Raw genomic sequence first — 21,767 nt, forward strand, 5'->3', positions numbered from 1 at the left:
GAAACTTCTCTGCAATAAATCCAGTTGCTACGGAAAATGCAGGCAAAAAGCATGACACAGCCAGAGGGAAGCCATATCGTGCTATCACTAATTGACACCTTGCGTTGTCAGCGAAAAGAACTGGAACACAAAGGAGGACAAAGGTAAGTCCATGATACATGCATTGTACGTACTTCGGTTGGCAAAAAGGCATGTCTCGGGACGAAGCGACATCTAACAGTGAAAAAATCAAGCCCATAGCCTTATCTATTGGCTGAAGGCATCACTTAGTTAGTCAGCAGAAAATTCAGTTAAATAGGAAATTTTTAAAATTCCATAGAAACTTGTTGGATGGGTTTGGGGTCACTCTGAAGACATTTTTGGACTTGGCTATGCCTAACCAACACTGCCAAGCTGTTACAAAGGAAATTTGAGGCTGGTTTTAGGGTGATATTTTTGGGCAAGAAAGCCCAAAACTGCATGATCCCTAATACACAGTACTACCATACCGTATAATTCTGTTAAATAGAAAATTTTTAAAATTCCATAGAAACATGTTGGAAGGGTTTGAGCTCGAGATCACTCTGAAGGCAGTTTTGGCTTGGCTATGCTTAACCAATCTAACCAATACTGCCAAGCTGTTATGAAGGAAATTTGAGGCTGGTTTTAGGGTGATATTTTTGGGCAAGAAAGCCCAAAACTGCATGATACCTAATATACAGTACGACTTCGTATGCATTGTATATTTGTGATGAAAAGTTGAACTTGTGATCATAGGTGATAAGACTGGACCAGACTGGTTTTATATACAAACATGGTCACATATATGTACGTGTATTATTTGCATTTGTACTGTTGATATAAAGGAATCGTGAACCAAGATCAAGGCCACAGTTTGGTCAGATTGTGAAGTTGTTGGAGGGTAGTGGTCGTCATCTTTTGGGCTGGTCTGAAGAGGATGTGCATGTTGCTGGTGAAGATGCCACCAAGTTGGGAGCTCCTTTGGATGCTGCTAAAAACCTTTACTATGACCTTCAAACATTATATCGACAAGAACAATAAATGACTGAAATTATTATTTACTCATACAATATAGTGTGGTAATATGCTTACAAATATTAAAGTTTGCATGTATGTGTGTGTGTGATGATTATTTCAATTTTTAGCACCTCTATATACATACAAATTGAATCAAGAGCCATGTGCACATTGTATTTCCCAGAAATGGTTTAATTATCTTCTCCTTTAAAGTTATATGTACATGTAGCAAAAGCATCAAGCATTATGCCAGCATAATAGAACAATTTTCAAGATTTTAAATTAAATGTGCAATGTGTGTGCCAAAAATACAGCAAAATACGAACACACTACACATTATTACTGCATTTCATATCAAGAAAAATGTGCAGTGTTATTATTTTTATTGTTTCTTGGCTAATTATTCACACTTCACGGAAATAAGATCAAGATACTCTAATAGAGCAGTCAGGAAATACTGTAATGAAACAGCCAACTTTAGAGCACAATCTTGATTTTGAAAGCCTATAATTTTGAGCATGGATTTTTACAGCACTGCTCAAAAGTATAATAGGCTATATACCAAAGCATAGTTGGCTCAAGCCTAATCAACTGTACAGCTAGCTAGTAACACCATTACCACTTTTGATTAATGAAAATTTTAACATGTGTTGGTTGGCAAGGAGTTTAGTTAGGTAGTTCATATAATCACATTTTAATCAAACTGTGCAATTAAATAAAACGTGTATTGAAGCCAGATATAATGTGCAATACCAGTATGTTAGTACTCTTATTCCCCCTCCCCAATTATTCACAGCAATTGTAACATGATTGGCTGTAAAGAAGCTTAATTAGGAGTGTTAGGGAATGGTGAATTTGGGGTGTAGGATTGCAAGGCATGCGCATGTGAAAACCATCTACCACCAAAGAAGTGGCATGAAGTCACAATAAAGACTTTGAACACTGATTCTGTTTGATCATGAGACTGTGATCAAGCTTTATTAAGACCCCTAGCCGGAAGTATGACAGTCTCTCCTCAATATATTTCTTCATATAAATACACATTGTCTCCCGTCAGTCACTGATGTATAAACATAAGCACATTATACACCAATAAGTGTGTGCTTTTTGTAAATTAATATGTTCTGGCAAGACGTTCATGAAGATCATCTTCAGCAGTAATGGGTGGGTACTTGTTGGATCCATCAATACACTTGATCAAACATTTGTTATCTGGGTGTGCAAAGAAAGCAATGGACTGGCGAACTGTCTGTCTTTTAGTTTCATCAGCTGGAATTAGCACCCTGTGGGGCTGAAGATATAGATAATACCATATTAGGATAAGTTAGAGAAGGAGCATTGCAATAATCAATGAGCTTGGTTATTATTATATTGTCATTAGAAAGGCTTAGGAATGTCTCACAAAGCTGCTATACTTGCATGAACCAACGATACACACTTGATATAGTAACAACACAGTACAACAGCATGTGTAATCATTTCAGGAAAAAAATCATTAAACACATACAGGACACTGTACACAAATACACTTCAGTGGAGAGACCATTATCTGGACTAATGTAAAGAATGTTTGCAAAATTGAAATATGTAAACTCAAGATGTACAAGTTAGTCCAATCACAAAAGCACATCAACTCAGTTCAATTACTCTATTAAAGCATACACCAATTTAATAGCATGCACTCCATTTATCAAATACCCCAATTAAACAATCACTGTCAGCATACGTCATCTGCTCTTACAGGTGTGTGCTGTTGATCCTAGACCCTGTGGAGAAGTGTACAAGTAGTTTGAGCCCTTTATGGAGATGGTCAATGTTTTATTTGTAGAGTTTGTACCATGACACTCTACTGGTATAGTCAGTTCCCGTTCACCTGAACCTTGTTTCTTGTTAATAATTCTTGTTACATGGGCCAGCTGCCCAAACATTTAGTAGCACTGTGAAGTCCTTTACATGCCGGGACTGTTATCAAAAAAAGTGCTTTAAGAACAAGTGAGTTCTGAGGCTTTTAAAATATCCCATACATTTGATATAGACAATTCATGCATGCAAACACGTTTACAATATAAAATCATGTTCCAGTACAAAACCATTGGGAGTGAACACATGTTACCTCAGATATTACTATAATTGGCAGGGCTCAGTTAAAGGTGCGTGAACTGACTATAGTTGAACCATTGATGATATGTAGCTTATAATGCTACCTAATGTACTTCTACAATGTCTATTTTCCTGCTGCCTTAAAACTTTCATGTTAACAGAAAAATTCATGCAGTAATTTTTCTGTTAATTCTTTCATTATTAACAGAAAAATTCAGGCTGTACCAGCCTACTTTAGATACATACAGTAAGTGTAGTCTCTCTGCTAAATGAGATTAAAACCCATGAATATGCTCATAACCCATACACTTACCGTTGCCAGGTACTTATCTGCTGTCCAATTCTGCATAAGAGCCCCCAAGTTGACCAGCACAGCATCAGGAACGTATGGAGCATTAATGTATTCACCACTGGAGTGCTTAACCTGTAATCAACACCATGAAACAATACATATAAAAGCACTGATGTCACTCAGTATACTGAATCCACACAAACACATAATTTTGTTACTGTGCAAGTGATTCTTTCGGTATTTCCCCTCTAAAACAATCATTACCCCAATTACCTCCTCATTTACTGGTGATATTTATCTACATGGTACAGCATTGCATTTCACTCCTTGTAGTATAGTATGTACACATTGAGCTGAGCCCTCAAAACATCGAACAACTCATGGATGGAATTATGCTAGTTCTTGAAACCTGGCTCATATGTACATAATAATGCTTGACCCATTAAAAATCTTTTTATTCAAATGTCCCACACAATATTTATGACAAATCAAAATTTTCACCATGAGGAAGCCATAAAACACATAGTATATTGTCCAAACTTGTAATGGAGCCAAACCACACATGTCTGCTCTTGACACCTTTACTGTTACCACTAATCATTCAGTTGGCTGAAATGGTATTTCTCTTGAGACTTTTCTTTTGTAGCTGCTTTCTCAGGGCTCAGCTCAACTTGTTACTATAGTGAATATGCAAAGTGCTTTTAGTGTAAGCAGGCAATGAACTAAGCACCCCATCTACATATGCAAGAATATAAGAACTTCATCTATATACAAGTACAAGAAAAAATTAGGAAAAACTAGAATGTAGCACGGCTGCTATAAAGTAGGGATATTCACTTCTTATTGTTTTACAGTATCTGGACATTACGTACTACTCTGATCCAGCTTGTTTCAGTAATTTTTATTGCAGCGGTATTACATTGTCCTTACTCTAGTTAAAAATTTCTATCTTTTTCTTGTACTTGTACTTGTTTATGAACTTTTTTTTGTCGATTCATGACCACTATTAAAAAGCTAGCTACCATCGCATGTGTACAATTCTCATATTCATGAGTAAGATCATGATCTGCAGCAATCATGAATCTAATAATTACATTCATAAAAGCACAAGGACTGTCCACTTACATTCCAGTTGGACCTACTACTGCACCAATGTCTGGTGTAGCCGCCAGACCAATTCACTTACACGCAGCTACTCATTTACAACAATAGTCTACTTTCATATATATGCTTTGTGCATACCATTCCACAAGCAGTCCATTTCCTGGTGGCAGGCGACTCTCGGCTACAATGGAGAACAGTTCACTGAACTACCCACACAATATTCCAATATATCGGTGCAACAACATTGTGAAATGTGCACGCCCAGAGATCAAAGCCATACTGTGCTATGGCCGCTATAGTACGTATATGGAAGGATAAAGGTAAGACAATAGCGCACATATTGTAAGGCTATCAATAAGCCAAAGGTTTCAAATTTCAAAGTGTTTCCTGTGAAAGAAGTAGGGTGGTTGCTGTAGCCATTTTCCACTACATTTGCCTGAATGGCAGCCAATCAGTAGAAAAATCCAAAGTTTGTTTGTAATTGTATAGCAACTTGACGAAAACATTTTGAGTCAATCTGAAGGCACTTTTGGGCTAGATTTTATGCAACCAATACTACCATGTCATCACGAGGGAAAATTGAGGTAGGTTTTTCGGTGGGCCATGTACTGTGTGATAAAGCTGTCTGTCCATCATGGTACTTTGTTACTTATCAGTCCTGTACATATCTTTCTCAAAATAAAGCACTCATTTATCTGGCTACCTTGAGGTCTTCATTGTGAATGTCATACATATACAAGTATAAGGAATTTAAGTTTGACTAGGGATCATAGAAATAAAAAATAGTAGTGATGTGCAATATACCAAAAAATTATTGACATTGCAATATTTTTTTCAATACCAATGTCGTATCGAATCTGAATATTTTTATAACTGATATCAATATTTATCGTATAGTCAATATTTTGCTAAATTTTTCAATATATTGAGTAATATTTTGGTAATTTACAACTTTTGGTGCGTGATTGTGTAATCACAGTAGAAATGAAGCTCAGTTCTGTACAGTTTAGCCATTTTAAAAAGCGTCTACCAGTTTCCAAGGCTTGTTATTACCTTCATCACAAATTCTATAAAGCATAGCCGCTAATTATAAACATTTGCCTCACGCAATTAATCAAAAGAAAAAAATACCAAAAAAGTATCGAAATTTCAATATCTTACCAATTATCGTATCGATATCGTACCGAAACCAAAATTCTAATATCGCACATCACTAAAAAATAGGCAGCAAGGGAGGTCGCCTACACCTGCAGATATACTAGTGGACATTGTTAAACCCTATACCTATGATTGAATTAGGGATTAAATGTCCACTATTATATATCTGCAGGTGTAGGCAACCTCCCTAGTGTAGTAGATAGGTGAAATACATATTCACTTCTGGCAGAAAACATAAAAACTGGTATACTGGGGTTTTAGAACATGCTGATTCTAAATATTAGAGGAACCACCTCGTCAGATTTGAGCTTCCTGCTCAAAATGGAGATTTTAAAATTTTAGGCAAAATTAATTAATTTGTCTTCTTTGCACATTACAATTCTGCTGATTGTGTTCTGTACACATTACAATTCTGCTGATTAGACATTACAGCAGCTAGGTGTCACTGCACATGCTCAGTAATATGCTGAAACATCACTTTTGATGTTTACACTGGTGGTCCAGCTGCTGAGCAGGTTTGAGTCTTCTGTCCATATCCAGGTAAAGGTGAGTTTTGGGTGTATGGAGTTAAATGAGTTAAGGGTAATAAAGTAGCTGGAAGATCAGGGTGGATCCAGGGGTGTTCAAAGGGTTCCATGGAATACTTTAAGAGTCTAAATATTATATTTATTGAACTGCCGACAAGTTTCTTTTACATTTGGTAATCAAAATTAGTCCATCAGTCATTAATACAAGCACATATAGTGGCAAAGCATTTATTTCACCACCTTTTAATGTTGCCATAGAAACTTCATGCGAAATAAGTGCCTCTAAAATAATTCCCGTTTTATAGTTTACAGTCATTTAACAGTGAAGCATTGCTGGAGAGTGATTATATCCTATATACCACGTTCCAGAGTGAAACCTTCCTAGTTTAAAAGCCTGGATCCTCCCCTGAAGAATGTAGTCTCATGCCTAGAAAGGGCTATTGAAGTTACACGAGACCCTATCCAAATACATTTAAAGGGAAAAAGCGGTCTGGGCATGACACTATGATGAGTGTGGGTGGAGCTAATGTGGAGCTCCTATAGGAATTAGTATGGTAACTAGAAAGAGTATTAGAACACATTTCATATATAGCATGCTGTTTCACTCTAAAACTATGGCCACCAAAAAAATGAAACTTCACCCTTCATCTGTGCCTGTTGTAGTATCACAGACTACAGATTGGACATTATGTGTATTATGTCAGCAATCAACTATAGTGAAGCATTGAGAAATCTATTAAAGTCCAAATGTGAGAGTCAGTCTAGTGCCTATGAAACATTAGAGGAAAACTTGAAAGCATTGGATGAACTTGATTCACTACCACTTTCCATCAATACTTTTAGGTTAGATGATGGTACAGGCATTGAAGGAACTCTCAGATCCCACAATGCAAAATGGCATAAAACTTGTTATGTCATGTGTAACAAGACAAAGATTGACAGGATACGTAAAAAGAAAGCCAAACAGCAAACCCCAGCAACAAATATGTCACCACTTAAAGGTAGGCTTCGAGGAGCACTTCCTTCTACTTCTGCTGAAACTGAACTGCCTGTATGCTTCTTTTGTGATGCCTTAGTGGAGCAAGATTATCACAAGGTTGTTACTAAGAAGCTAGATGCAAATGTCCGCAAAATGGCTACGGAACTCAATGACACCCTACCATTGGCAAAATTGTCATCTGGAGATATGATAGCAATGGATGCTGTTTACCATAAGCACTGTTTAACAGGGTTTTTCACTAGGTACAGATCTAGCATGCGCCAAAAAAAAATCAATTACTGAAGAAAGCAAACTGTCATTTGAAGCCATACCACTTGAAGAACTTATCTCTTACATTGAAGAAATAAGGGAGACAGAGAACAGTATTATCAAGCTCTCCAATTTAGTACATCTGTATAAGTCTTGTCTTGAACAGTTTGGAGAAGACACTTCACAACGGATAAATACAACACAACTTAAAGAGAAACTTCTTGCACAAATTCCTGATCTGGAAGCTCATAAAAGTAAATATGAAGTCATTATGTCATTCAAGGAGGATATTGGAGATACCCTATTGGAGGCTACAAAGAGGGATAGAGACGATGATACAGTTGTCCTCATGCGTGCTGCTGACATAATCCGAAAGGAGATATTCCAAATGGAATACAGATTTAATGGATCTTTGCTTGATGAACAATATGATAACCATTTCACTTCTCTGTTAGCATTAGTGCAAATGATACTTGGTGGAACTAACATCGAGAAACAAACAGAGAACAACAGGGAGGTGAAAAGTGCTGCAATATTTCTATTACCCAGCTCTTGACATTCAATGCAATGAAGCGTAGCAGAAAAAGCAGCAATGCTGTACAACACAACCTGGACCGAGAAACAAGACTCCCACTTTACCTAGGACTTCTTGTCCAGGTCTATCAGTATCATATGACAGAATACTTCAACCGTCCACAGATATGGCAAATGTTGTTATAGACCAGTATGAAGATGATGGGATTGTATGTCCAACAATCCTGAAAGAAGGTCTGTTCACAACTGGAAATCTTGACAATTTAGACCACAACCCTACATCTACATCAGCTCAGAATGCATTTTTCATGGCACTGCATTGTCACTGACACAGCATATCACAGACGAGAGTGCAGGCCTTGAACATAATCAGAACAGACCATTACTTCATGAAGGAATTGAAAAGTCTAAAACCATTAAGCCACTAATGGAATCATACTACGAAATTCCACCAGCAACACTTCCTATTGACAAGCCATCTCCTTGTAAGACTACAGGAAATGTTACCCCTCAAAGTGCAAGACTTGAATCTGGTGAAACGCAAGTTTCCTGGCTGAAAGAGGTTGTCCAGTTGTTACAAAAGGAGCAGCTCAACCAAGATGAAATATTTCATGGTCAGCTTACTTTGCATATCTTCAATGTGCTGTTCGCCATCCACCTGCGATTTCTGCTTTGATGCCTTTGTTCTGTGATAATGCACACTCTGTGGCCATGGTAAAGCATGGAATGGACGTCATCATGAAAGCTACTGAGCTTGTGAATCCTGCACAGATTCCAGTCTTGACCCTTGATCAACCATTATACACCATTGCTAAGCAAATACAATGGTCTTGGCCAAGCATGTATGGTGAAGAGAAGTATGTAGTGCTTATGGGTGGACTCCACATAGAAATGGCCCTACTGAATGTCCTTGGTTAATGTTACGACAGAGGGGAGAGCTGATGCCCTTCAGAGTGGTTCACACACTTCAAGAGCCCAGTGGGCTCATCAAGTAACAGCAGCAGCAGCCTTATACTATCTACGAAGTCAAACATTCACTGCATATAAGGATAATTTAGAGGTTGATAACATGACAGCAAAGCCATTTGATGAGTGGTGTGCAGACATGGAAAGTAGTCATCCACAATTCTTTTACTGGGGCAAAACTTTAAAGCTAGAAGTCCTCTTCCTCCAGTTCATGCAATCGCAACAAGATGGAAATTTCTCAATGTACTTGGAAGCACTGGGTAGCATTATTCCTTGGATGTTTGCCATGGATCACTTCCATTATGCATGATGACTTTCAGTACATGTGAGGGACCTCATGCAGCTGGAATGTGAATGTCCCACAGTTTGGAATGAGTTCCTTAAGGGGTATTTGGTCACTCAGAAAACCTCACACAAGTTCTCCATGATGGCCCATGATCAGATTCATGAGCATTTGAATACCATTGTGAAGGGTGATGGTGGAATAATAGGAATTACTGAGAATGAATCAGCTATGTGACGCTGGATGATTGCTGGCCCAGATATGGCTAGGATAGTAAGTGAGGTCAGCTGGAAATCCAAAGAGCAATCACCATGAACAAACTCCAAGCATACAGAACAGGTTTGCAAGAAATGTGAAAAATGTGGTAGACATTTCGGGAAATCCTTTTATAGAACGAGCTCAGATTTGTTTGCTGTTGACACAAATGTATTCATGGCTTATGAAGTTATTAAAAGTGTAAGGGAAGCTGAACATCTAGGAAAAGCTCAATACAAGGCTTTTGTTGATGACCACATGATCAACTTGACCAAATCAATCTATGACACTATACCAAAGAACAATCTAATCCTATTCAAATCAGGGCAAGAAAAGAGATCATCAAAAGCAAAAGCAAAAGATCTCCAGCATGAAGAGTGACCTGGAATTGTTCTCTAGAATGTACATTTCTTGTCAGGCCAGAGAAGGAGAGATGGATGTATTTTTCGAGCATGAAAATCATGCTTGGCCACCATCCCTAGCTGAGAATAACTCAATGCGTCATGGCAACAAAGCAGATTTGCTGAAATGTCTAGAACCTTTTGCACCATGTCCACCATCATCACTTAAAATTCTTGGATGGAGCAGCCCTTGTTCACACATTGGAGCCAAAGAATGCAGCCTGTACTGTAAAGTCATTCAAGGATTATGCAGACAAAGATTTTTTTGCCTTATTTCTTCAAGCAACTTCAGATTGTCCAGCAGATATGTGTAGTGTGGGACTCATACAATGCTGACAGCTTACAGGCACATACGAGAGAGTGCCGTGGTACTGGAAATCATTTGTGTGTATCTGAGAGAACATGTATACCTCAAAACTGGAGGAGTTTTTTGCGTGTTGATTCCAACAAAACTGAGCTCTTTCAATTTCTTGCTTCAGCCATTGAATCTGCTGTGACACCTGAGGGGAAGGTATTTATCACCACAAAAGGAGAAAGGGTTGTATCAACCAGCACATTAGACATCTCTGCTCTTCAGCCTTGTACACAAGAAGAAGCTGATCATCGTATTATGCTTCATTGTGTTCATGCTCACCAACATGGTCTGAAGAAGATTATAGTGCATGCAACTGACACAGATGTGCTTGTACTTGCCATTGCCACAGCCAGAGTATTGGAAGGATGTGAGATCTGGTTAGCATTTGGTCACAACAAGAATTTCAGATATATTGCAGCTCATATAATCACAGCTGAGCTTGGTGATGATTGGTGTAAGGGATTGTTGTTCATGCATGCCTTCTCAGGCTGTGATATAGTCTCATCTTTCTGTGGTATAGGAAAGAAAACTGTTTGGGATGTTTGGAGGTCTTTACCAAGCCTAACAACTCTGTTTGGTTGCCTTTCTCATACTCCTGAGGCAATTACTGATGATGATATGAGAGAGATAGAAAGATTTGTGGTTTTACTGTATAGCCATACTTCACAACTTGTCACTGTAAATACTACAAGGAAGCAACTCTTTTCTTATGGGAATAGAAAGTTGGAAAATCTTCCTCCTTCAAGAGCAGCTCTATTTCAGCATGTGGAACGTACATCATTCCAAGCAGGCTATATTTGGGGACAAGCACTGATAGCTAAACCATCTCTTCCAAGTCCTGCTGATTGGGGTTGGCAAAAGGATAGAGATGGGAAATGGACACCATTATGGACAACACTTGCAGAAGCTTCAAAAGAATGCAGAGAACTCATTAAATGTAACTGCAAGAAACACTGTCTTGGACACTACAAATGCCACAAGGCCAACTTAAAGTATGCACAGTTGTGCTATTGTAGTGGACAATGCACTGAAGAAATACAATAAATTTGTACATTATGTTACATTAAGTTTACTAATGACTGTATTGTTTAGAGCAAAAAGTTTTTTTCTTTTTGTTATGACTACATAGCCATAACAAAAAGAAAAAAACAATGTCATAGCTAAAAATCTTGACCACAGCTATACTGAGCTCAAATTTAAGCAGGAAGACTTGTTCTGATAAGCTGGTTCCAGTTAAATTTAGAATCAACATGTTCTAAAATTCCAAAATACTAAATTTCATGCTTTCTGCCAAAAGTGAACATCTTTGCCATTTTATGTTACATATCTGCCCCACTACCCTTGTTTCCCTACTTTTTATTTCTACGATCCCTAATCGAACCTAAAATTCCTAATTTTCCTTATACTTGTTTGTTTACCTTTTTTGGTAACATTATTACGACTGGTGAACTTATGCATACCGCATCAAAAGAAAGGATGATGCCAGAGTTAATGTTTTCATCTGAACGCATGCCCCAGGTATTAATTACTGACTCGAAAGTGAAGTAGCCATTACGCTTCAATATCAGCTATGTTCATCCTGTTATACAGCACTATAAATGATGAACAGTAAGAAAAACACCTCTGCAATCAATGCAGTGACCATGAAAAATACGGACGATTCGCAAGCCCCAACTATTCGAGATTGAACGGTGGCCATTATGCTTCACTTTCACCTGTTTCAGTCCATTACACAATGTTACAATGAAGAACAGTACATAAGAGAAGCGTCTTGGCAGTCAATCCAGTCGCTACGGAAAATACGAGAGATACCAACACAGCCACAGGGAAGCCACATTGCACTATCGCGAATCAACACCTTGCCGGCATTGTCACCGAAAAGAACTGGAACACAAAGGAGGACAAAGGCAAGTCCATGATGCATGTATTGTATGTACTGTGGTTGGCAAAAAGGCACATCTCGGGATGAAGCAACGTCGAACAGTGAAGAAATCAAGCTGACAGAAGGCTGAAGGCATCAGAATAAATTCTGTTAAACAGAAAAAAAAAATTAAAATTCCACAGAAACTTTTTGGAAGAGTTTGGGGTTAGTCTGAAGACATTTTTGAGCTTGGCTGTGCCTAACCAATACCGCCAAGTTGTCATGAAGGGAAATTGAGGCTGGCTTTAGGGTGATATTTTGGCTGGAAAAGCCCAGTTCTGCATGATCCCTAATATATAGTACTACCGTACTGTATGATAACACATTGAAGGCCATAAAAGAATTTTGAACTGCACTCCTTTGCAAATCACAGTGCAAAATGTTCAACTGGTAAAGCATCATTGTGTACAAGAGATACAGATAGGTTTAGTCCCACAGGTGACAAAGCATTATAAATTTTTATGTATGGTAGCAGAATCTGAAAGTGTGTAAAATTGTCTTGACCACAGGACAGGTACCAAAACATGTAGCCATAATAAAATGCAAAAATCAAAACTTTTACAGTGCCCTCTCCCTCCCTTCTCCCCCCCCCCCCCCCCCAATCACTCATGTTGCATAACAATGAAGTCATTACAGTTGCTATACAGCATAAAACTGTGCTCTTCACTATCATGCATACAAGTACACGTAGCTATACTGACTTTCAGGGCTGTATCGTGCAGGACAGTGGGACCAATCCTTGTAGACCACCTAGTGTCCAGGAGGTGTAACTGAGAAGTCTATATTATATCTCTGAAATAAAAAAATATAATTATACTGCTCTAATAAAACAATTAATTTGGCATTTCAGAATTCTGGCCATTCCTTATGCTGAGAAGTACAGCTAGTCAGATAAGAACAACTACTCTATAAAATGTTTTGGTATTTAGAATTCTGGACTCTCTCCTGCCAAATGGTTGCCATGTACTCATTAATCATTCACTACATATGTGCCATAATACTAAGGGACATTACATACCTGAAGGCCTCCTATGGAGTCTTGAAATAGTAGAGTGACTGACCCATAATCTACATGTTCCCCACATCTCAGTTGACCTGGTTTGATAGTCGTGTTTTCACCAAGAGGAGGATAATGAAGTAGTCGTAGGGTTGTAAAGTTCTTCTCTGTGTCACCAATTTCCTGATGTGCTTTAACAAAGAATTGTGGATCCTGTAGAAATACACATCTGAAGTAAAGCAACCATGTTTCTCCATGGACACGATCATCTCTAATACAGCAGTGACATATTTAGTAGTCTTACCTACTTAACACATGTGAGAGAAATTGGCAGTGTGTAATTTTTGCGGCATATAAAATTTTGTGGATTTCGTGGTATGCACAAAAATATATTCCATAAAAACTATTCAAAACTCACATAGCAGCTCGAGCAAACCTGAGATCATCATTGCACTTACCTTTCATTTATTTTAATTTACTGGATGGGCAGACACTGTCTGATATGTCCAGGGGACCAGACCAATATGATCACACTACATGTACAATATTATTTTTAAGTAGGGTAAAATTATCGTGTGACGTGACGACAGCACTTTGTAGACCATATGATGGCTTTGTTCAAGTACTGCAACCCGTTTCTACCTCTAATCCCAGTGAGCAACATTCTTCTGCACCAGGTATGCGGGACCATGTGTTGCTCAAGCAATTAATTCTAAATATTTACAGCGGTGGATCAATGATTTTGCTAAGGAGGGGGCACACAAGTAGAAGTGACTCCACAATATGCAAAGCACATTCCGTGAAATATGAAGCATGAGCTTCCTAAGGGGGTCTGGGGGCATCCCCCCCTCCCCAATAAATTTTGAAAATTTAAATTTCTGAGATTGAATTTGGTGGCAATTTTGACTGAAATTTGTTAATAGTTCAACACTGGAAGTATATAAATGTTAATAGTATAAATTGAGCTAGAAAACAGAAATAGCTAGTAGCTATAGTATAAGGTCTATACTCTATAGGCTATAATATAGCTATGCTCTACAAGGAAATCAACTTCTGAGATTGAATTTGGTGGCAATTTTGACTGAAATTTGTTAATAGTTCAACACTGGAAGTATATAAATGTTAATAGTATAAATTGAGCTAGAAAACAGAAATAGCTAGTAGCTATAGTATAAGGTCTATACTCTATAGGCTATAATATAGCTATGCTCTACAAGGAAATCAACTTCTGAGATTGAATTTGGTGGCAATTTTGACTAAGATTTGTAAATGTTTGTGAAAATTCAAAGCTTGCAAGCATGAGCTGGTAGTATAAGGTCCATAAGTTCTCTAAAGGAAATTTTGATAATTGACCTTTTGAGAATGAATATTACAGAGCTACAAGACAGAATCTACACTAAAGCACAAACATTGCTAAATGTTTAAACACAGATATTGCTGGCATGTGCATGGTGTGCAGGTGCATGTTTCTCCATAGAATTTCTAGTCACATTAACTAGGGAGTCAGTAACTCAATTTAGAATAGGTGTTTTAACTGATAAACAGTGTTTTATACTTTGACTGTTTTATTAGAGTATCTCAATCTCTAAATGTAGAGGGCACTCTAACCCACCTAGTTCCCCTTGTGTGCTATGCCTATATGGGTAACAATTTGCTAGAGATAGATTTATTATATTATTCACAGTCACAAACTAAATAAAAAATGTTTGAATAATGTCTAAGGTGCCTAGCTATGGTCAATGAGCAACACCATGAAAATTTTCTGAAGGGGGGGGGGGAGGGGGGAAGTGCCCCCCCTACTCCCCCCCCCCCCCCAAAAAAAATGCACCCCTAGTACACAAATGCTCTCCTTGGCGTACCTCAAAGTTCACATCATGCCTAGTCCAACAATTGCAATGCCAGCTCTAGCTTTCAGTGATAACTCTGGACCCACAAATTTCTACTCGTCAAGATTAAATGACAAAACTTTTACCTATGATATTTATTATGCTTACGGTACTTACAGTAGCCATCTCTCTATGTACATCAATTGCCAAAAGTTAAAAAGATATTTCTATAGCAGTCCACCTGTCAACCTTAGCCACCTATGTAAACAGTTTTGGAATACAGGTAGCAGCTAAGAATGACGAACACATTTAAAAATAGGCACAAAATATAACCAAAAGGGGTTTAATGGTGTTGAGCTGTAATGCACTATACATACCTCCAGTTGTAAACCTTTGCCCATACACTCCAGTATTTTCAGTGTCAGTTGTTCACAGGCTAAAAACAAATTTTGAATTGTTTCCTTAAAAGGAAAACCTACATCCGGCCAGATCTATAAGTTACATCAAAGATTAATTCATCACTTTATGTAAACTGTTTACCTGACATGGTCCTGGTGAAACATTGTAGCACTCCTTCAGGTCTGCAGGTTGTGAAGGATTTAGACTACAGTGAGTAAACAAGTTGATGTGATGATCGACACTTCAACAAACGAGCCACTGAGTTAATAGTATCCCTTGATCAACAATGCATCTATTAATTAATATTGTAATCTAACAGTTACCAATAGATTAGGTTACTGCAGTTTACATAGTACTGTTTAAGTAGGGATCCCCCCAAAAGTGACGCACACTGCTACCTAAAATACTGCCTTTAAAATCATCCTAGAGACATCTCATGTAATGAAAATCACCTTTATAATATTAGTCCATCCAACATCATCCAACATCAGAACACAACTCACTGGTCCACATAAAATTTCAAGCACACAAATAAACACGTCACGTAAAGTGACCATAAAATGGAGGATGATGGTGTACAGATATACAAATTATCATTGTACACAGTATGTACAGTACCTTTCCTGCTCTACACAGACATATCCACTGTTCTTCGAATTGTCATTACGTTGATATAGCAATTTGGTTGGTAGCGGAAGCTTGAAGAATTGCTTGGCAATCTCAAATGCTAAATTGATCTACAGTGAAGAAACACATAGTACAGTACCAATCAAATGCAACGTTGTCTCGGGAGTGCAAGCAATTAATTAAAGGGCATGGGACCACGAGTATTCATCCTGTTTCGTTTGGGATGAATACTCGTGAGTGAAAGTTTTTTAATCACTTGCACTCTCACAAAACGACATTGCATTTGAGCGGTACTGTATGTATATGTATGACATCACACAGGCAAGATCTAGGTGAAATATGAACTACATACTTCATAACCACTTCTCAATTGAAAATAATATGACCAACTCTTGGATAGGGTCTACACAGTAGTACATAATCTAACTGGTAGATTATTGCAGGTACTACCACGGATGGCTATGCATGTACGGGTGATATTTCCATTAGAAGAGTTCATCACCATTAACCTTGGACACACGCTGTCAAAATGGCTGCAATAAACATTCCATCATCGACAGACGGTCTTTATGCCTAGTCCTATGGTCAAGCCTATGAGATTTTCATACTTGACTTGGTAATCACAATTTGGTGTGAATTACAGTGCATGTGATCACCTGCACAAATTATGAACACTGCTATTCAAAGCCAAACAACATACTCAGAGGAGGTTAGTCATGAGTCATAATTATCCCTATGATGTCACAACAACCACCAAGTGATTAACAACTAGGAAAGCAGCACATGGTATTGAAAAGGCTTGTAAGGGCCCTTGGACATACTGGGTCCTTACAAACCATACCCATTTTAGAAAGTGTTAAAGTAAGATTAGTTCAGTTACAGGATGAATGGTGATACTAGTAGGGTAGCTTATAGCAAAATTGTTGTTACAGAGTGGATAAAAGTACCATTTTTGGTATACAAGTTCTTTTTGGTGTACTTATCAACATTAGAAGGGGTGCCCACCAAACCTAATTATGTGGGGGCTGAAAACAAAATGGCCATCAAGTAGCTCTAATATAGTACATTCACAGTATATCACACACTTGAATATGGAGTGAAATACACTTCTGTAGTTTTCCTATTTTATATTTTTGCATTCAATGTGTACAGACTTGTCAAATGGATTAGCAAATTGCACTGTAATTTCGTATGTGTGCAATTTGAGTAGCCTTCTTAGACCAGTTAGTGGCAGTTAATACCAATGTTTAAGATGCATGTCCACAACCGTGCTGTGGTCGAACGATTTTCAGAGTGGGTGGGTGGGAGGGCAAAGATAGCCACGACCAGTCAACCATAAACCCATGCAGACACACAGGGTCCCATTGATATGGCTCCTCTGTACCCAGTTCATACATGCATTTATATAAGGTGTTGTGGGGTGTGTTATCACTAGCTAATAGCCCTACACCTATACTGCATAGCTATATCTCTTCACTCCCTACATCCGCTGCTATGCTCCTCTACACCTATTGCATGTGCTTGATGCTTGTATATATCACAAGAAATCATGGTCACGTGAAGGTCTTTTCTTTATGCGAGCTTTACGTACTTCACACTACAAGGATTACAGCATTAATAGTTGTTATCCGCAAAGTGAAACATCGTTACCTTTAAGGAACTATAAGCTGGGATGTCTGTTCTAGTAGGTGTTCCCAAACTGAGTGTAGATCACGTGAATACCACACTACGTTCATGGTTGGCCACTTTGATTTTCAACATCTTTGTTTATTTTTCTTCATAACTCAACTTCACCACAAAGTCTTAATAATTTCTGGTTTAATCGTCGGTAGTCAGCAACTCCCATACACTCGTACACTACAGTGTGACTGCCTTCTTAGGCTTAGATCTGTTACCACCCTCAATCCGAGTTAAATCTTTCCCACATCACAGATATGACACTCCTTCTACTGTTCAAACTTCTCACTGCACAGGATCCAGGAAATATTTGAACAACAGATATCACGTGCAAGCATAACAGAAATAAAATTACAGGCGCTTTTGTGTTTAATACAGTGCCTTGTACAGTACAATGAATGGCTTGACAGTTGCAGTGGACTGGTGATGCCACACCCCAGAGTGCTTTTGCATGATGGTTGTATGGCTTCTTACATGAGGTATGCATTTCTGTGTGTGTGTATATAACTTTGGCTGATTGGTACTAGTACTTGGCCCAAAAAGTGGGGGGGCCAAATCATGCTTTTGAAAATTGTGGGGGGCACAGCCCCCCTGCCCCCCCCCCCCCCCCCCCCTGGTTCTGATGCCCTTGATTTGGACTATGTAATACACAATTTTTGTCTTAAGCTACAGTGTATAGCTCATGCACACAGTGCAGTTTGGAGATGACTGTTAACGTTAGACCCATAGAGAAGAGTACTCATTGCAAATTGCATAGCTACGTGCAAAAGATAACTTACACTACAATTTACTGATTCATTTGAAAAGTTTGAATGCCAAATATAATTCAATTAAAATAGGAAAACTAACTCCACATTCAAGTGTATGGCATACCATTAATGTACTATGATGGGGCTACTTGATGGCCATTTTGTTTTCAACCCACACATATTTACATTTTTATACATCATTCCCAGCACCTTTTAAAGTTTCGACCAATGTAAAAGATTTATAATTAGTATTGTCTTTATGTAGTTTAAAGATGCAAGGGTAGATTGCTAAATTCAATTGCTGAACAACCTACCCCTTGCATCTTTAAACTTAGTCTGGCCAGCCAGCCTGTACTTCTTTTGTCATTTGGTTGGGAACCAAATCTTCTTTCCCGACCAAATGACAAAAAATACAGGCTGGCTGACTGGCAAGACTAGCTCGTCATAAAGACAATACTAAATCTTTCACATTGCTGAAAATTTTAAAAGATGCTGGGAAAGTTACATGAAATTGTCTAGGATCTAGATAGCTTTCTTGGATGGCTACTATAACTACACTTGCCACCAAATATACATTCTTGCTTTCCCCTTGAAAACAAGTTAGGTCTGTAACATAATATAGGCTTTTTTCCTCAATATTTTAGAGAATGTGTTCAACACCAGTATCTAAGCAAACTAATAATTTATATCAATGTTTGAGTCACAATTGGCTATACTTGGCTAATTAGATGCACTATACTACAATATGACTTTTCAAGCATTTGCTCTGTAAACCTTTCCTGTCTGCATGTTGTATTATTACCATGTGGCATATTAAGTGCCACAGAGCCACCACCACTTTAGAATAGATCATCGTGATACGATATTCACTAGTTTGCATGAAGGATCATAAGCTCTGGAGTACCCACATGGACAATTCAGTTTGTTTACTACTTTGCATTTCAAGTACCTCCACTATAACCACGTACATAGATTTGTTTGCTGAGATATACTGTATGTTTCTGCTTGCATCTTTTTGAATCTCGGGTTGCCTTGTATAGACTATCTATTCAAGTGGCACTCTATCGTGTCATCTAAAATTGCATGATAGATCTGTATAGTCATAACAACTCCTGGAGGTTGTAATCAATTACTACACTATCCATGATATGCAGTAGCTGAATTTATTTTTTAAATGCTTACAAACTAGACTCCCCAGCATAATAGGATCTATGTAATTATGTCACATATAAATGATAGTTGGAAGTACACATAAAGAAGTAAACTGTTACGATATGCTGTCCTACAATGAGATTGGCATGTTTAAGAGCAAACAGGTTGAAAATTAGGATTACTGTGCACTAAATAAACAACTTAAGAGAAGCCAAAGAAAGTGTTGCTTTCCTCATTCCTATACTACATGCAGTGCGGGGGATAGGGTAACTTTGGAAATGACATTACACAGTGAAGTTTGAATAATACAGCGGATTTAATTTGGATGCCATTCTGGGGTCATCTTCCCCTGGAATATTATAGATTATAGAAGGTCTGTTATGACATTTTAGACTGTTCTTATTGTGTTTTTAATTTATTAGCTACAGCTTATTAAAGGAGATATTTACAATATATTTGTTAGTTGTTGACTGCTCTATTAAAGTATTTAGATTTTTTGCTGCAAGCAGTGACCAATAATAATGGGGGCGTGGCACCCCTTCTAAAAATGGTACAAATGCTTCAACAAACCTTCAGAAAAAAAATTGGTGCTTTTATCCGCTTCGTAACAATTTCCTCAAAAGTTGATGCTAAGCTACTGTACTATACGCGACCAACTCTCCTCTGAAAGTTCTTGAAATAATGGTGACACTTTCCAACCAAAAATGGTGTTTGTCTGAGAATGTTCCATGTTGGTTAGAGAAGAAAGAAAACCCATCATATTATTGATGAAAGCAACATGAAGTAAAATTTAGGTGAGGTGAATCCTCGGACACACGTAACCACAAATGTAGTATTACGTACGTGGGTGTGGCAAGGAAAGGAGAAAACCTACAATTAAATTGTTTTATCATGATATGATGAACCAGGCCGGACTTTAGGCCACTCCAACTTGATTTACTGTTTCCCATCCTGGCCAATAAAGTGCAGGCCTGAAAACTCCATTATTCCATTAAGTTAACTACTATGCACACAATTACAAATGTTTTATACATGTAGCTAGAAGGTGGGCAATTCAAGTTAACAAAAGCTGGAAGTAAACTCAGTCAGATTAACCTGCAAGCTTGCCTTCACCATGTGTTCAATCTACTGTATAGTGAGAAATTTTGGCGGGGGAAAACTTTAGCGAATTTGGTGTTTGCTACAAATTTGCCAAAGTTTAAACCCGCCAATTACTCGTAGTGCCTCAGATTAACATCTTTGTAGCTATAGAGAGCTTAAATTCTCCAAAGTTTATTTTGCCAAATGAAATTTAGCTTGCTTTTTGCCAAAGTTTCCCTCTATACAACATACGATATCTCATAAGAATCCAGACTAAAACAATCAAATAATACATAGTTTATGGAATTTTCAGGCTTGACTAAAATACTATGCGGGTGGTGGACAGGAAATCAAGTTGTTATCCAGACAAAATGCATAAAAATTTGACAGTGTTCTACGTTTGAACAAATTTTACAAATGCCTGGTCTAGTTTTGTTTAGGTCTTGGTTCAAGCATAGATAATGCACCTATCAATGTCACACCCAAGGAGGTCAGGCAGTGGGTAGGGATTTGTAAGGGATTTGTCACCCTAACTCTTTGCAACGCACATAAACTATGTTGTTAGCATGTTAGTGATTCCGGAGGTAAATAGTACGAATTAGTAAGGATTTGTAACCTGAAGTTGTGGTGTTCGTCATCTAGCTTTTGCAAATTCCCACCTCTACCTGACCTGGGGCTGGTGGGGCATGACATTGATAGGCGCATAATATACACCCCAATAGTAATTCCTAGTATATTTTCCATATTATAGGCTCTAATGTAATATCTATGATTTGTCTGCCTATTTGAACTCCACTCAATACAAAATCTGACAAGATGACAAACTGTAACACAACAGGTTGTACTGGTTAGCTCACTTTCTGCTGCTCTATGCCGTGATTTTTAATGAACACAAATCCGGTGTGTGTAAACGCCTCGTGTAGTTGACTGATCACTCTGTCATTACTGCAAACATCCCCGACTGAGAAATCAATTACTGGTAGTTCCATTTGTTGTTAAGCTTGCTCTGGTCGTTCTATGGTTCACAGAGCATTCAGAGTTCGGTTGTTCTCAGTCAATAAGTATACGGATAAATACGGATCCCGAGGCGACGGATTC

General features: G+C 38.1%; 2 protein-coding genes across 3 annotated transcripts in view; one reads left to right on the plus strand and one right to left on the minus strand.

Annotated features, from left to right (window-relative positions):
• The window catches only part of LOC136250911 (uncharacterized), a 74,046-nt gene extending 72,876 nt beyond the window's left edge, over window positions 1–1,170 (plus strand). For both annotated transcript variants that reach the window (XM_066043252.1, XM_066043253.1), the window contains one exon: window positions 846–1,170. In XM_066043252.1, coding sequence (XP_065899324.1) covers window positions 846–1,041 — 196 coding nt within the window. In that variant the 3' untranslated portion in view covers window positions 1,042–1,170. The remainder of the gene's footprint in view (window positions 1–845) is intronic.
• Window positions 1,171–2,027: 857 nt separating this feature from the next.
• LOC136250919 (uncharacterized) lies at window positions 2,028–21,767 on the minus strand. The gene is made up of 7 exons (XM_066043268.1): window positions 21,527–21,767; window positions 16,003–16,121; window positions 15,526–15,589; window positions 15,363–15,476; window positions 13,181–13,372; window positions 3,431–3,541; window positions 2,028–2,308 (listed from the first exon to the last, which is right to left on the minus strand). Exons 1-7 carry the CDS (start codon window positions 21,656–21,658, stop codon window positions 2,132–2,134), a joined length of 909 nt encoding a protein of 302 aa, XP_065899340.1. The 5' UTR covers window positions 21,659–21,767; the 3' UTR covers window positions 2,028–2,131.

Source organism: Dysidea avara, chromosome 3, assembly GCF_963678975.1.
Source record: "Dysidea avara chromosome 3, odDysAvar1.4, whole genome shotgun sequence".
In the NCBI taxonomy this organism is placed as follows: domain Eukaryota; kingdom Metazoa; phylum Porifera; class Demospongiae; order Dictyoceratida; family Dysideidae; genus Dysidea; species Dysidea avara.